The 13,412-nt window shown below is 43.0% G+C and overlaps 1 protein-coding gene across 2 annotated transcripts in view; it reads right to left on the bottom strand.

Annotated features, from left to right (window-relative positions):
* Positions 1-5,694: 5,694 nt before the first annotated feature.
* LOC308311985 (DNA-binding protein SATB2-like) overlaps positions 5,695-13,412 on the bottom strand; it is a 43,823-nt gene continuing 36,105 nt past the window's right edge. For both annotated transcript variants that reach the window (XM_080758814.1, XM_080758815.1), the window contains exons 12-13: positions 12,715-12,909; positions 5,695-7,681 (exon numbers count right to left, since the gene is read on the bottom strand). In XM_080758814.1, coding sequence (XP_080614940.1) covers positions 6,953-7,681; positions 12,715-12,909 — 924 coding nt within the window. In that variant the 3' untranslated portion in view covers positions 5,695-6,952. The remainder of the gene's footprint in view (positions 7,682-12,714; positions 12,910-13,412) is intronic.

The following is a 13,412-nucleotide window of genomic DNA, read 5'->3' on the forward strand; positions in this document are numbered from 1 at the left end:
AGCACTTTTAATGGATTCCCAAGATGGAATACCATCAAGTTGAATTCACTGAGCTGTTCTTACTCTGCCATGGTCACATGTATACAATTTCCATAGTGCTGTTCTTACCCCAAATTGTTGTTTGTTTTTGTATTTAATTGTTTGGTGTTTGTTGCAATAAATACATGAAATGGAATTTGTTGGATTCAATTTAAAAAAGGTATCCTTGAGTCACTAGCTCAAAACAGAATGCAGTTCACAAGTATGGAGCTCAGCCTATAATTGATTTGATTGACATGCTGCATGCCATGAGTGTATAAAGTGGTATTTCTTTTTAAATGAAATAAGCTACTCTAAGATGAGCTGTGGTCATAACAGCACTGTTTGAGTTGAAAACTTTAAAGATGTTTAACAGTCTAAAGTGAGAACATATAAAAAATATATACTAATCACAAAACACTTTAGGTTTTGATAAACAGGCTATAGTGCATTTGTTCTCACTTTAAAGTAGTTTTTTTTTCTTTTTCTTTTTTTAAAATTCAGCTTATCAAAGAAGGGCTGTGGTCACAGCACTGTTTGAGAAACTAGTTGAAAACTTTATATCCAACTTAATTGTTTAAATAATAATAAATGTATTAAACAAAACAATTATATTTCTGGTTGATTAAAAGTGCAAAAGTTTTGGTCATCTAAAACTAAGACTAAGAGATGACAATAACTGGTATGCAATGTAATTACATTATGGCAAACTAAACATCTTGTTTGCTCAATGAAAGAGTAAATGTGGGAAAATGGGTAAAAATTTTCCCACAGATGGTTTTAAACAATAACCTAAATCTCAGTTGAGTCGTCATGAACCCTGAGCATCACCTTTAGATTCAATCATTCTGGCAGGGGTAGAGGTGTCTGAAGTGGATTTTCATCCCTTGACCTGTCACCTCTGCATTCAACCTTAAATACAACCTCCAAATTCTTATTAGTGTGAAATGCCTAGTGGCGCAAGAGGAAAGCATAGGTCTCACAAGCTGAAGGTGGTGGGTTTGAATCTTGCTCAGGGTAAACCTTCATTTTTGGGCTTTTTAAGGCAAAGAGAGCCGAAATCCGGCCTCCCTCCTCCTGCTCTCTTTTGGCTCCTGTGGGAGGGGGAGGATCTTTTTTGGGAACCCGCCTCTAGGGCGGGATTTTTTTATGAGCCTGCCTCCTGGGGGTGGAGCTTAAGAAATGTACATATTAAGCAAAGTGATTTTTGTACTTTTCACATTAATTTGATTGAACCATTTTATTGTTAGTTTTTATTGAGATATTTGAGTTTTTTATGACACTTTGTCTCAGCTGTTTTGTTTCAGTTGATTTTTTTGTTTTTGTTTGACTTTTTGGTTGATTATTAGTTTTTGTTTATTGCTTTTGTTTTGTTATTTGACATGTTTTGTTGTATCAGTTTTTATATTGACTCATTTTTGAGTTTTTTGTTGATTATTAGTTTTGTTTGAGTTTCTTTTAGTTTTGTTTGACTTTTTGGTTGATTATTAGTTTTCTTTGAGGTTTGAACCTATGACGTTTGGTTTTTGAAGCCTAGTTTTTATCTATTGAGCCACACTGGCATATAAGGTATAATCGGGAACTAATATTTAACCAGCCTTTTAGAATTTAGATGGACAGTGAAAATGTTCTTCAGGAGACTTGAACCCTGAATGTCCTGTTTATAAACCCCCGGTTTATCACCTGCGCCACACTGGCATGTACAGTACAATCGGGAACTCATATTTAACCAGCCTTTTAGAATTTAGATGGATATTGAAAATGTTCTTCAGGGGACTTGAACTCTGAATGTCCTGTTTACAAACCCCCGGTTTATCACCTGCGCCACACTGGCATGTAAGGTACAATCGGGAACTCATATTTAACCATCCTTTTAGAATTTAGATGGATATTGAAAATGTTCTTCAGGGGACTTGAACTCTGAATGTCCTGTTTACAAACCCCCGGTTTATCACCTGCGCCACACTGGCATATAAGGTACAATCGGGAACTTATATTTATACTAAACACTGCTCATTGAAATATTAAATGCGAGTGCAGAATAAAGTAGTTCTAACCTAAATCTCATTTGTTGTCATAATGAACCCTAATGATTAGAGATTGTATGACATAAGTTTGCTTTGAAACGCATTTAGGTTAGGCATTTGTATTGTTGTGGTTGATGATTTTTGTTTATTGCTTTTGTTTTGTTATTTGACATGTTTTGTTGTTTCAGTTTTTATATTGACTCATTTTTGAGTTTTTTGTTGATTATTAGTTTTGTTTGAGTTTCTTTTAGTTTTGTTTGAGTTTTTTGTTGATTTTTAGTTTTGTTTGAGTTTCTTTTAGTTTTGTTTGAGTTTTTGGTTGATTATTAGTTTTGTTTGAGTTTTGAACCAGTAACCTTTGGATTGTAAACCTTAGGTGTATCTTTTGAGCCACGCTGGGCTGTAAGTTATAATCGGGAATGTAATACTTAACCCACTTTCGAGAATTTTGATGGACAGTGAAAATGTTAGGTTTGAACCCTGTCCCTCTGGTTTCTAAGTTCCAGGTTTATCTTCTGCGCCACACTGACATGTCAGATCTATCGGCGAACGTCTTACTTAACCCACCTTTCAGAAATTAGATCGACTGAAAATGTTGTTCTACAAGAGTACAAACTTGGAAAAAGGTCATCACTGTATTTGAACCAGGAACCTTCTGGTTGCAGGGCCAGTGTCCTAACCAGTTCACCACCATGACTCATGCAGAACTGATGCTATTGCACAGTCTACAGTGAAAGATTGGATAAAGATGCAAAGAGGAAAATGCCCGTGCTGGACTTGAACCCAGAACCTTCTGTTTGCAAGGTCTGAATTTTAACCATTGCACCACCATAGCTCATGCAGAAATGATGCTATTGCATGCTCTACAGTGAAAGATTGGACAAAGATGCAAGACAAGATTAATTGGAAAAATGTCATCACTGTATTTGAACCAGGAACCTTCTGGTTGCAGGGCCAGTGTCCTAACCAGTTCACCACCATGACTCATGCAGAAATGATGCTATTGCACACTCTACAGTGAAAGATTGGATAAAGAGGCAAAGAGGAAAATGCCCATGCTGGACTTGAACCCAGAACCTTCTGTTTGCAAGGCCAGAATTGTAACCATTGCACCATCATAGCTCATGCGGAATTGATGCTATTGCATGCTCTGCAGTGATAGATTGGATGAAGATGCAAAGAAAAATGCTCATGTTGGGTTTAAACCTCAGTGTCTTGCTCAAGGACACTTCGACACCAACTCTGGGGAAGCCCGGGTTTGAGCTGGCAACCTTGCGGAGGAATTGCGGAGTATTGCGGAGGAATTGCGGAGTGTTGCGGAAAAACGATGGGTTATAGGCAATCGTTTTTTGAATTTTTTGGAAAAATGGCGGAGTATTGCGGAGGAATTGCGGAGTATTGCGGAGGAATTGCAGAGTATTGCAGTGGAATTGCGGAGTGTTGCGGAAAAACGATGGGTTATAGCCCATCGTTTTTTTTATTTTTTGGAGTATTGCGGAGGAACCTCAGTGTCTTGCTCAAGGACACTTCGACACCAACACACTGGGATGTCAGATATATCGGCGAATGTCTTACTTAACCCACCTTTCAGAAATTAAAGATGGACAGTGAAAATGTGAAGTTTGAACCCTGCACCTCTGGTTTCTAAGTTCCAGGTTTATCATTTGAGCCACACTGACATGTCAGATGTATCGGCGAATGTCTTACTTAACCCACCTTTCAGAACCCACAAGGAGGCGCAGTGCATTATGGGAATTGTAGTCCAGGAATCTAAATCTTGAACAAAGAACCTTTGGTTTACAAACCACAGAGTCACAGACATAGCTCTCGTGACACAGGAGCATGGAAGTTATGCGTGAGAACCAAAGACTTATCCTTTTAGAGTTCAGATTACCTTTAAGTTAACATGGTGTGCGAAAATGTTCCTTAGCAGATCTGAATCCTAAACCTTCGGTTTATGAACTCCTGGCACATCCTTTGTGCTACAAAGGCATGGAAGATTCACCTAAGAACCAAATACTTGAGTAACTTGACCTAGATGCCTTTCTGAGTTCAGATGGAGTGCGGAAATATTCCTCAGCTGTTTTGATCGCTAAGCCTTCTGCTTATAAACCTCTGACAGATCAATTCTTCCACAGAAGCATGGAAGACGCAAGTGAGAAAGAAATGCTTAACCCTTAGAGGCATTTATGAGAGAAACTGACCATGTTTGATATGATACTGGCATGATAACAGCATTCGTTATTCGTTATTTTGCAGCGACAAACTGATTGATTGATTGATCATACATCATCATACATCACATGCCATGCTCAGCCAATCAGCTGAAAAATCAGCTGGAAATGGCCGTGGCCTATTTGGGGAGTTGTGTAATGTTTCAAGGCATCTCGGGGAAAAATAAGATTGTATGACCTACTGTACAGTTCAAGAGTTATAGGCCAAAATCTGAATTGGCTGGTCACCATTAGGCCGTTTCGAAAAATGTAAAGTGTCATTTCTTTCTTGGCCTAGGGGGAATATGCATGTTATGCTAAATGGACCAGTTCTGCAAACCTTTGAAGCCAATCGTAGCAATCAGGATGGAATATAATACATGTGACGTGAATGTCATTGTACAGTAGATTGAATTGATTGGATATAACAAATAAAATGTATTTTTTTCCCATATTTCTATACTATATACTTTTATTAAAAAAAGTATGCAACTGGCGTTCATATTACTCCCTTCTTGAGAAACAGGGTAGTGTACTGTGTATTACTTTATTAATTTGTTGTGTTAGCCCATTTAGACCTGAGGCCACAACGGTGTCGCCTTTATAGCTTTTAACCACTTTAACCATTATTTCAAACTTTAGCTGTTGCAAAAATAGCAGTTGAAAAATAGCAGATCTACAAGCCCGAGTATTTGCTTCTGTGGTTCCCTAGAACAACGTATTTTCAAATGGGGGTCGGTGGCCAAATACATATATAATTCTGGCGGTCCTTGACATGAAATAGTTTGAGCACCACCACTAATATATAGAAACACAGGTTTTTCAGAAAACAGTCATGATTTAGAAGAAATTTGTATAGAATCTGATCTCAGGTCAAAATGGGTTAAGGGAGCTACAACAACGCACTACTCGCTTCGTGAAAATGAGAACCAGAAGGTGTGCACTGAGGACAGTGCCAGAGACAATTCAGGGGGGAATAAATCTGACAGATGGAGGAGGAGACGAGAGCAGGCACGATTTACGTACGCGTATCGCACACGGCGGACGTGAAATAGTTTTGGATTGTTATCCAGTGCCCTGGCAGGCAAGCGAGACATGAAATTGCAGAAAGTTAGCTGGACTCGTAAATTAATCTGTATTTAACGAGCCTGCTGTGCAGCACCCGTGGTGCCAGACTGAGACAAAGAGAGAGAGAGAGAGAGAGAGAGAGCGAGAGAGAGAATGAGGGAGGTGCATGGAAGAGTGAGAGAAAAGGGAAGATGACAAGCTTGGAGATCTGCAATTTTTCAATAGCTAAAGTGTAACATAATGCTTAAAACACCAAAAGGGGGTTCCCGTCCTGAATGGGATGGGATAATGTCTGGCTAAAACTGGGTGGTTGGGAGAACATAGAGTGCTGCGACAGAGCAGAGGATAAAATAATGCAGACCACAACAGACTTTCAACCTCTGTTTAATGCCATAGAAAAGTTGCGGAACGGTTCTTGCGTTCCTTCGCACTCGATTGTACTGAAACCAAACTGTTGGCGACTCGGACACGCGGGAATCGGATGCGTGATGCTACTTCACTTGGACCGCCCGTGCATGTGCGACGGTTCGAGACAATGTGAAAACTATGCTAAACCAGAGTGACACAAATTAAACTTTTAATCATTTAAGTGCTCTGTCCAAGACAAAGACATGATTGTCAAAAGAAAAGTGAATACAAATAGATGGCAAAAGAATACGCCTGATTCATCACAATGATGCATGTCATGTCACACACAGCAGCGCATACACAGTACACCCTAAAGACAGAGATGGCATCACAAAATGTCATTTCTTTTTTTCTTTTCTTTTTCTTTTTTGGATTGTCACAACATTTTGTCACATGACATATAAGTAAACATTTCAGGAAACTGTCTCACAGTCTGTTTTGGAAACAGTAAATACAAATATACATTTCTCACAACGCTCAGTAACTTTTTTTGCAGTGTTATCCAGTTCTCTCTCACATTGACATTTCTGTTTTTCACTCCTATCAAAGAAAATAATAATAACAATAGCATCAATACTGGCAACAATAATATTGAGTTTTTTTTGATTAAAATAGCAATAAATATGTGTGCTGATTGGAGAGTGGGACACAACTTAAGAGAATAAAAGCTGTCCCATTTATACTGTATGGCAGTCAATGCATAGACCCCATAAAGCCGCATGGGAAAAGACAGTTATTTAAAAAATCTAATAAAAAGGCAGAAAAAAAAACATACTTATACATAATATGGGCACCTGTTTTGGAAAGATGAGGTGTAGGATCTCGCAACAGAACAGCTGCACGCCATTGGTCCATAATATGCCACTTTTCGTGTGAGGTACTTTGTTGCCTTGTTTTCTAAAGCCTCTTTATTGTCGAGTCCCGTACTGACCAGATCCCGCAGAAGCAGCAAGCTACAAACGTCATCAACAACATCCTTATGTCCCTTATTTCCTTTGGTCACAGCACTTAGTCGCTGCCCACGGTTCTTAAACCACAAACTCGGATTGATTGCATCCACACGACAATTGCAATGCATTTTTTGAGTGTGTGTGTGTGTGTGCGTGCGTGGCGAGTAGAATGTGTTGGTTTTTACCATGTAAGAAGGTGTTTCTTGCGATGGGATCTATGTTCCCGTCACGTCCTCCTGTCTCACCTCGTGTCTGTGTTCCCTTTCTGTTATCTCTGCTGCTCCCCAGAGTCATGGGGGCTTTCTGGACCATTGAAAGGGGACATGTTGGTGGTGGCCCTCGGGGCCAAAGCTTCTCTGTCCTCCGCCTCCACTTTCTCCACCTCCATATTATCCACCCCCGGCCCTCCACCTTCACCCCCGTGGTTGCCTCCTCCCTCTGTCCTGTACACTTCCACCATACCACTCCCGTCCTCGCTGGACTCCTCGGATCCCGAAAGCACCTCCTCCTCCTCGCCGGTGGCACCGAGGCACTCTGCCGCCCCCAGGGGCCCATTGGCGGTGGGGCCCGGGCTTTGGCCGTCCTCCCCGAGGGCGCCGGGCTCCCTGGCCTGGCTGTGGTGCTTGACGTGATAGCGCTGGTTCTGGAAGAATTTGACGATGGTGTGCTTGGGCAAGTCCAGCTGGGCCGACAGGGTGTGGATGGCCTCCTGGTCCGGGTAGAGCCCCACGTCACCGATGAAGCTCTGCAGGATCCCCAGGGCCTCCAGGGAGATGCGCGTCCGCGAGCGGGCCTTCTTGGGGCCTCCGCTTCCAGCACTTCCAACCCCTGCTCCAGCTGCAGGGCCTGGGCCTACAGGGCCCGGGCTGGGGCCCAGACCAAGCTGAGGCCCCTCCTCTGGACACCTCAAGGCCGGTAAGGGGGTTTGGTGGTGTGTCTCCTCACGCATTGGGGGGGATGGGTCCTTCAAAGGCAGTAGGGGCAGTCTGTGGAGTACCTGTGAAGAAAACCAAAAATCGGTCACAATCGATGCCAGGATTAAAAAAGTACAAACGTGCATGACTATAGACTCAGTTAAATAAATGCCTTCGGTGTACCGCAGTAGCTAGCTATCATGTTGCATCAAGAAGAAAGAGTAGAATTTGCTTCTCACTTGGGAGCCCCACGCTAAAAATGTCTGCCCCGACGGCAGGCACTTTGAATGAAAGAGCCCACCACAATAGCACATAAGTGACAGTCCATATGCCCATGCGATTAACATAATCCTTCACAGAAACCACAGACTGACCAAAGTCACTTCCCTTTTTAGCAACCCCCCTGTTGTGGAGATCTGTTATAAAATGCTGGTACTGGGGCGGAAGTCTGATTGACCAGACCTCCATTGCCCACCCTTACAAGCACGCACACGCACGATGCACGCGCACACACACACACACACACACACACACACACACACACACACACACACACACACACACACACACACACACACATCACACAAACAAGTACAACTAACGAGGGCTTATTAGCAGGGTGGGGTGGCTAAGCACGCCCAAACACAGGAATCTCAACGCTATAAATCTGTGGTCCGTCAAAATTAAAGGGGCTAAATAAAGATAATAGTAATTCCTTTTTCTCTCCCCCTTGCTTCAATAATTACAGGGTATGTTTCGAGTAATATTGAGGTTAGGCCAGACTGGCAAGTATTTTGGTTTTAGGGGAGGTTGGGAAGACAGCGGTGGGGGGGTGGAGGGGGGGTGGTGCATTTTTAGCAGGAAATGTGTGGGTTAGTCATTTTACCACTTCTATTTTCAATGACTTGTGGGACGAAAACAAGATTAGGAGGAGGGGCGTTTTGAGGAGCAGGTGGTGACATGGAGGGGCGCGACAGTTAATCCATTTAATTGGTTACCACACAATGATAATTGATTTTAATGCAAAAAAAAGTATTAATTTTGGATTGGAAATGTAGCTTCTTTCATTAAAAACAATATCAGAAATATATGATCTACAAGCGAACGTGTTGTGATGCATTGTGAGCTTGTAGATCGGTCGGTTTACCTATTTTTGTACGAAATACGGCAAAATAGGGCTAACAACGTTAATCAGACAATTCAATTTAGTTCATCATAAAAAAAACCATTGATTTGTTCATATATATTTGAAGATGTAGTTGATGGAATAATAAAATGGATACGTGGATGTCAGAAGTCACACCACCTATAAAAAAATACAATGGTGAACAATATAGTTATCATTTTGTTATATAGTGTCACAGTCCCGCCCCCTTTCAGAACCATGAGGGCACCAGGAAATAATTCCCCGTTCATTTTCCCCATAGACGTTTCAAAAAGTATTTATTTAAAGACCTTTAAAGCCAACTCATGACAATAAACACATTTTTTGGGGGCCGAACAAGACGAAAAACAACAAAAGAAGTTGTTGTACCCTGCCCTTTTTTTCGTCTTTCAAATTATCTGTACGACCCCATTTGTTTTTGTTTATTGTCATGAGTTGTCATCCGCCGAGTTGGCTTTGTCTGAGGCTTAAAAGGTCTTTAAATAAATACTTTTTAAAATGTCTGATGGGGAAAATGAATGGGGAATTATTTCCTAGTGCCCTCGCAGGGGGTGGGACTGCGATGCTCTGTAGTGCTCAGTGTTAACGGCCTTTAGACATATCCCCATGAGAGAGAGAGCTGTTTTTTAATCAAGATATGATGTATGTTGTATATACTGTACAGAGGAATGTTAAAGATATCAACAAAACATTGCCATTGATAGTGTCTGAAATTTGCACACATACACGCACGAAAATGCATGCAAATGCACACACACACACACACACACACACACACACACACACACACACACACACGTGTGTGCGTGCAAGGAAGCAAGGTTTGGAGACATGCTGATTAAGATGTAATCGTCATCAATCAACTTTATGATTGATGACGCTGACTTCATTTCCAACACACATGGAATGCCACCACTGCTGCTGCTACAAATTCACAGTAGGGGAGCGTGCATGTGTGCGTGTAATGCCTGTCTGTGTGTGTGTGTGTGTGTGTGTGTGTGTGTGTGTGTGTGTGTGTGTGCGTGTATGTGTATGTGTGCGTGCGTGTGTTTCATAGTTAAATTAAATCCAGGCCAAAGAAGGTTTCGCAAATGGCATTCGTTCACACATGTTTGTGCGCGTGCGTGCGCTCGTCCTGTGCACGTGTGTGTCAGTGTGCATGCATGGGGCGGCCCACTTTCACACGGATTCCTGGCCGTCAAAATCGACGGTAGATAATATGTATGTACAGTGCACGCACGAGCGTTGTGTGTGTGTGTGTGTGTGTGTGTGTGTGTGTGCAATGTGCATGCGATGATGTGTGCGTTGCTCCAGCTGCGTGCCATGTGTTGTGGTGTGTGTGTGTGTGTGTGTGTGTGTGGAAGGGGAGGGGGGGGGTTGACCGTGGAGATGAGTATGGGTGGGTGCCGGCTGGGTGGGTGTACACAGAAGGATGCAGCAGACACAAGCAAACCAACAAAGAATGATACGACCACATCCACAACTACCGCTGTACGTACGTACGTACGTACGTACGTACAGACAGACAGACAGACAGACAGACAGACAGACAGACAGACAGACAGACAGACAGACAGACAGACAGACAGACAGACAGAGGTCATTCTTTTACAGATACACACTGTCATTCCATGGCGTTCTTCTCTCTCATAATATTCTGCACTCACTGACCTCTGCCGTGTACAGTGCGTTTTGACAGACCTGAAGACGATTCTACAAATGTCTTCTACGTTTTCTGAAAAACCCCAAAAGGGGTTCCCGTCCTGAATGGGGTTAACCACATGACATCTAGCGTCCCTATCCGGGGGAAGATTAGCGGTCACCAATGTGTGGGATATAACGGGGGATCCATCCAATAAACCAATAAACAAGCATGCCATAATAGGCGAAGAATAACGGATCTGTGAGCTCAGCTCACACTGCATCGCCTCGGCCTCCCCGAGGAGGATATAGAGCCCTGGGGGACCCCGGTATATAGTATAAAGGGTTTAAGGGGTCTTAACCCCTTAAACCCTATACTCTGTAGACAAACAAAGGTTTATGATGATACGCAACAAGATTGTATCATCGAACCACATTAAAATACCACGCTTAACGAGGAAAGGCAATTTTCTTTACCTAAATCCCATTGTTCTGATATGAGTATATAGACCATATGCTACTGGTGTGGGAAACAACATACTAGGAGAACGGGGTAAGATGATGAGACACCTTTTACTTAAGTTGTCCCAAAAGGCAGAATGAGATGGCAGTAAAATCGGAAGATCTATTTTAGGATCTCTTCTATCTCTTAACAAAGAAAGGGCCATGAAACCACAATTTTCATTGTCATGTGGCTCAAATTGCCCCAGGTAGGTTGATCCAAGTAAAGTAAGTTGACCCACATGATATTTTAATGTTTCAAATTTAAACTTGAAAATAGAAAATGTAATAATTTATCAGAAAATAATTAAATAACACTTTCCCCTTTAGCAAATGATTTGTTTATTATAATATGAAGCCAATTAAAATGTTACGTGTATCTCTCCCAAGTGTAGTATACAACCAATGACGTTGAATGTGTGGCTATACTGGTTTAGCGTCGTCGGGGTAACAAAATGTACAAAGCAAAAAGGAAGAAAAAAAACTCACTTCCTGGTTTCAAGGACTATAAACTATAAAGAATTAAGTGTGTGGACGTACAGTAGCTCTCATCTCTCTATCTCTTGATCATCCCCCCCCCCCCCCATTGTCTTACTGCTCTCTCTCTCTCTCTCTCTCTCTCTCTCTCTCTCTCTCTCTCTCTCTCTCTCTGCATGTTGTTATGCTGTCTCTCAGGCGCCAGTGTTCAGCAGGGCGTACTGTGGCACTATGTTTAGGAGCTCTTTACATCCCAACCCCCTCCTGGCCCTGTGTCTCTGGGCTGCCTGACTGTGGAATAAGCTAGTGGCCACCACAAAATGACTTCCTCATTATGACACTCACTTCATCACAACACTGAGGGAGGAGAAGGAGGAGAAGAAGGAGGTCAGAAGATTTGCTCAGACACATATGACGTACATTCTCCTTTCATTGTCAATGGCAAAAGTGACACGAGTTAGGACAAAAAGCTATATATAGCCCCTCAAAAAGTTAGGAGATCAAGGCAAGAAAGAAAATGTAGAAGCTCGTTCCACACACAAACAGCACAGCTGTAGGGTCTCTCTTAGCTAAGTTACAATACAAGTAAGGGCTTTCCAGATACATTTACAAGCTTGTTTCACAAACGGCACAACCGTAGGGTCTGTCATTATCTTATTTACAGGCTGTACGGCCTGTACTGTTCTGGGCCTGCAGGTTTTTCACTTTTCAGAGTTAAATTAGCTCAACCAATTAACCAAACAGCCAGCCAGCTGATGGATCAATCAATGAATCAATGAAACAACCTAAGAACCAACCAGTCAATCAGCAAGCCACCCTCGGAACCAACTAGACCAGTGGTTCCCAAACGTTTTCATGTCAAGGACCCCCAAATTGACACTCATTAACCCGCGGACCCCCATTTGAAAAGATATGCCATGAAGGGACCATGAGAGATTTTTTTATGGCTATAGCAGTGATTCTCAACCTGTTTAATTTCAAGGACCCCCTGCAGTTTGACATGCACTCCTCATCATCATCATTTTTTGACCGCGGTCGAGATCATGGATTCCACAATGCTACGCCAGACTTCCCAGGCCTTCATTGCCACCCCCAGTTCCTACCTACTGAAGCACCAGTCCTTCATTGTCACCCCCAGTTCCTGCCTACTGAAGCACCAGTCCTTCATTGCCACCCCCAGTCCCTGCCTACTGAAGCACCAGTCCTTCATTGCCACCCCCAGTTCCTGCCTACTGAAGCATGTGTCCCTGGCGATGACATCAGGGAACGACAGCTTTCTACCTCTTTGGGAGCCCCTGAACTAGCCAATGGGCAAGCCAGCCCTGCACAGACCTGTGAGTCGGGCAGGTGTAGCACGGTGTGGAACCTCTCGGTGTGGTGGTGGTGTCGGGACTCCTCCTCGTACACCATGTCCCTGTCAGCCTGGGACAGGGACAGGAACCTCCGGATGGTGCACAGGTTCTCCCACAGGGTGCGGTTCTCAGGGCTCGGGCTCTCCTTCCACCTCAGCAACTCACACAACCAGCCCTGGAGAGAGAGAGAGAGAGAGAGAGAGAGAGATGAAGCAAGGGAAAGATGGAGACACAGAGATCGGCTGTTTATTGGCATGAATTAGATCAAACAAATACTGCATTTGTAACGGCCATGGCCGTCATGTTTAAAAAGTTCTGTACGGTTCAGTAAAGTAGTAAAAGTGTCCATATATAAGTAAGCGCTATAAAGTGACCTTTAAGCCAGATGTGTAGCTGTCGTAGGCGGCTGAACTGCATGTCTCCACAACAAGGAGCATGAGGCACGTGGGCTTACCAGTGTGGAGTAAGGCAGCAAGCGGTATGCGGCAGGGGTTCTCAACGCTTTTGGCTCGGGACCCCCCGGAACTGCTTTGGCCATGTCTCGCCTACAGTAGCCTACAGTATCTATATACGATTACAACGTGATGTGCACTTGTAGACCTGCTATTTTCGGTCATGCCGTATGACAGAGCATAAATTAGGCATAAGTTGGTGACCCGCTCGCCTTTTCATGTTACT

The sequence above is a fragment of the Protomyctophum bolini genome (genome assembly GCF_963924005.1).
Source record: "Protomyctophum bolini genome assembly, chromosome: 24".
In the NCBI taxonomy this organism is placed as follows: domain Eukaryota; kingdom Metazoa; phylum Chordata; class Actinopteri; order Myctophiformes; family Myctophidae; genus Protomyctophum; species Protomyctophum bolini.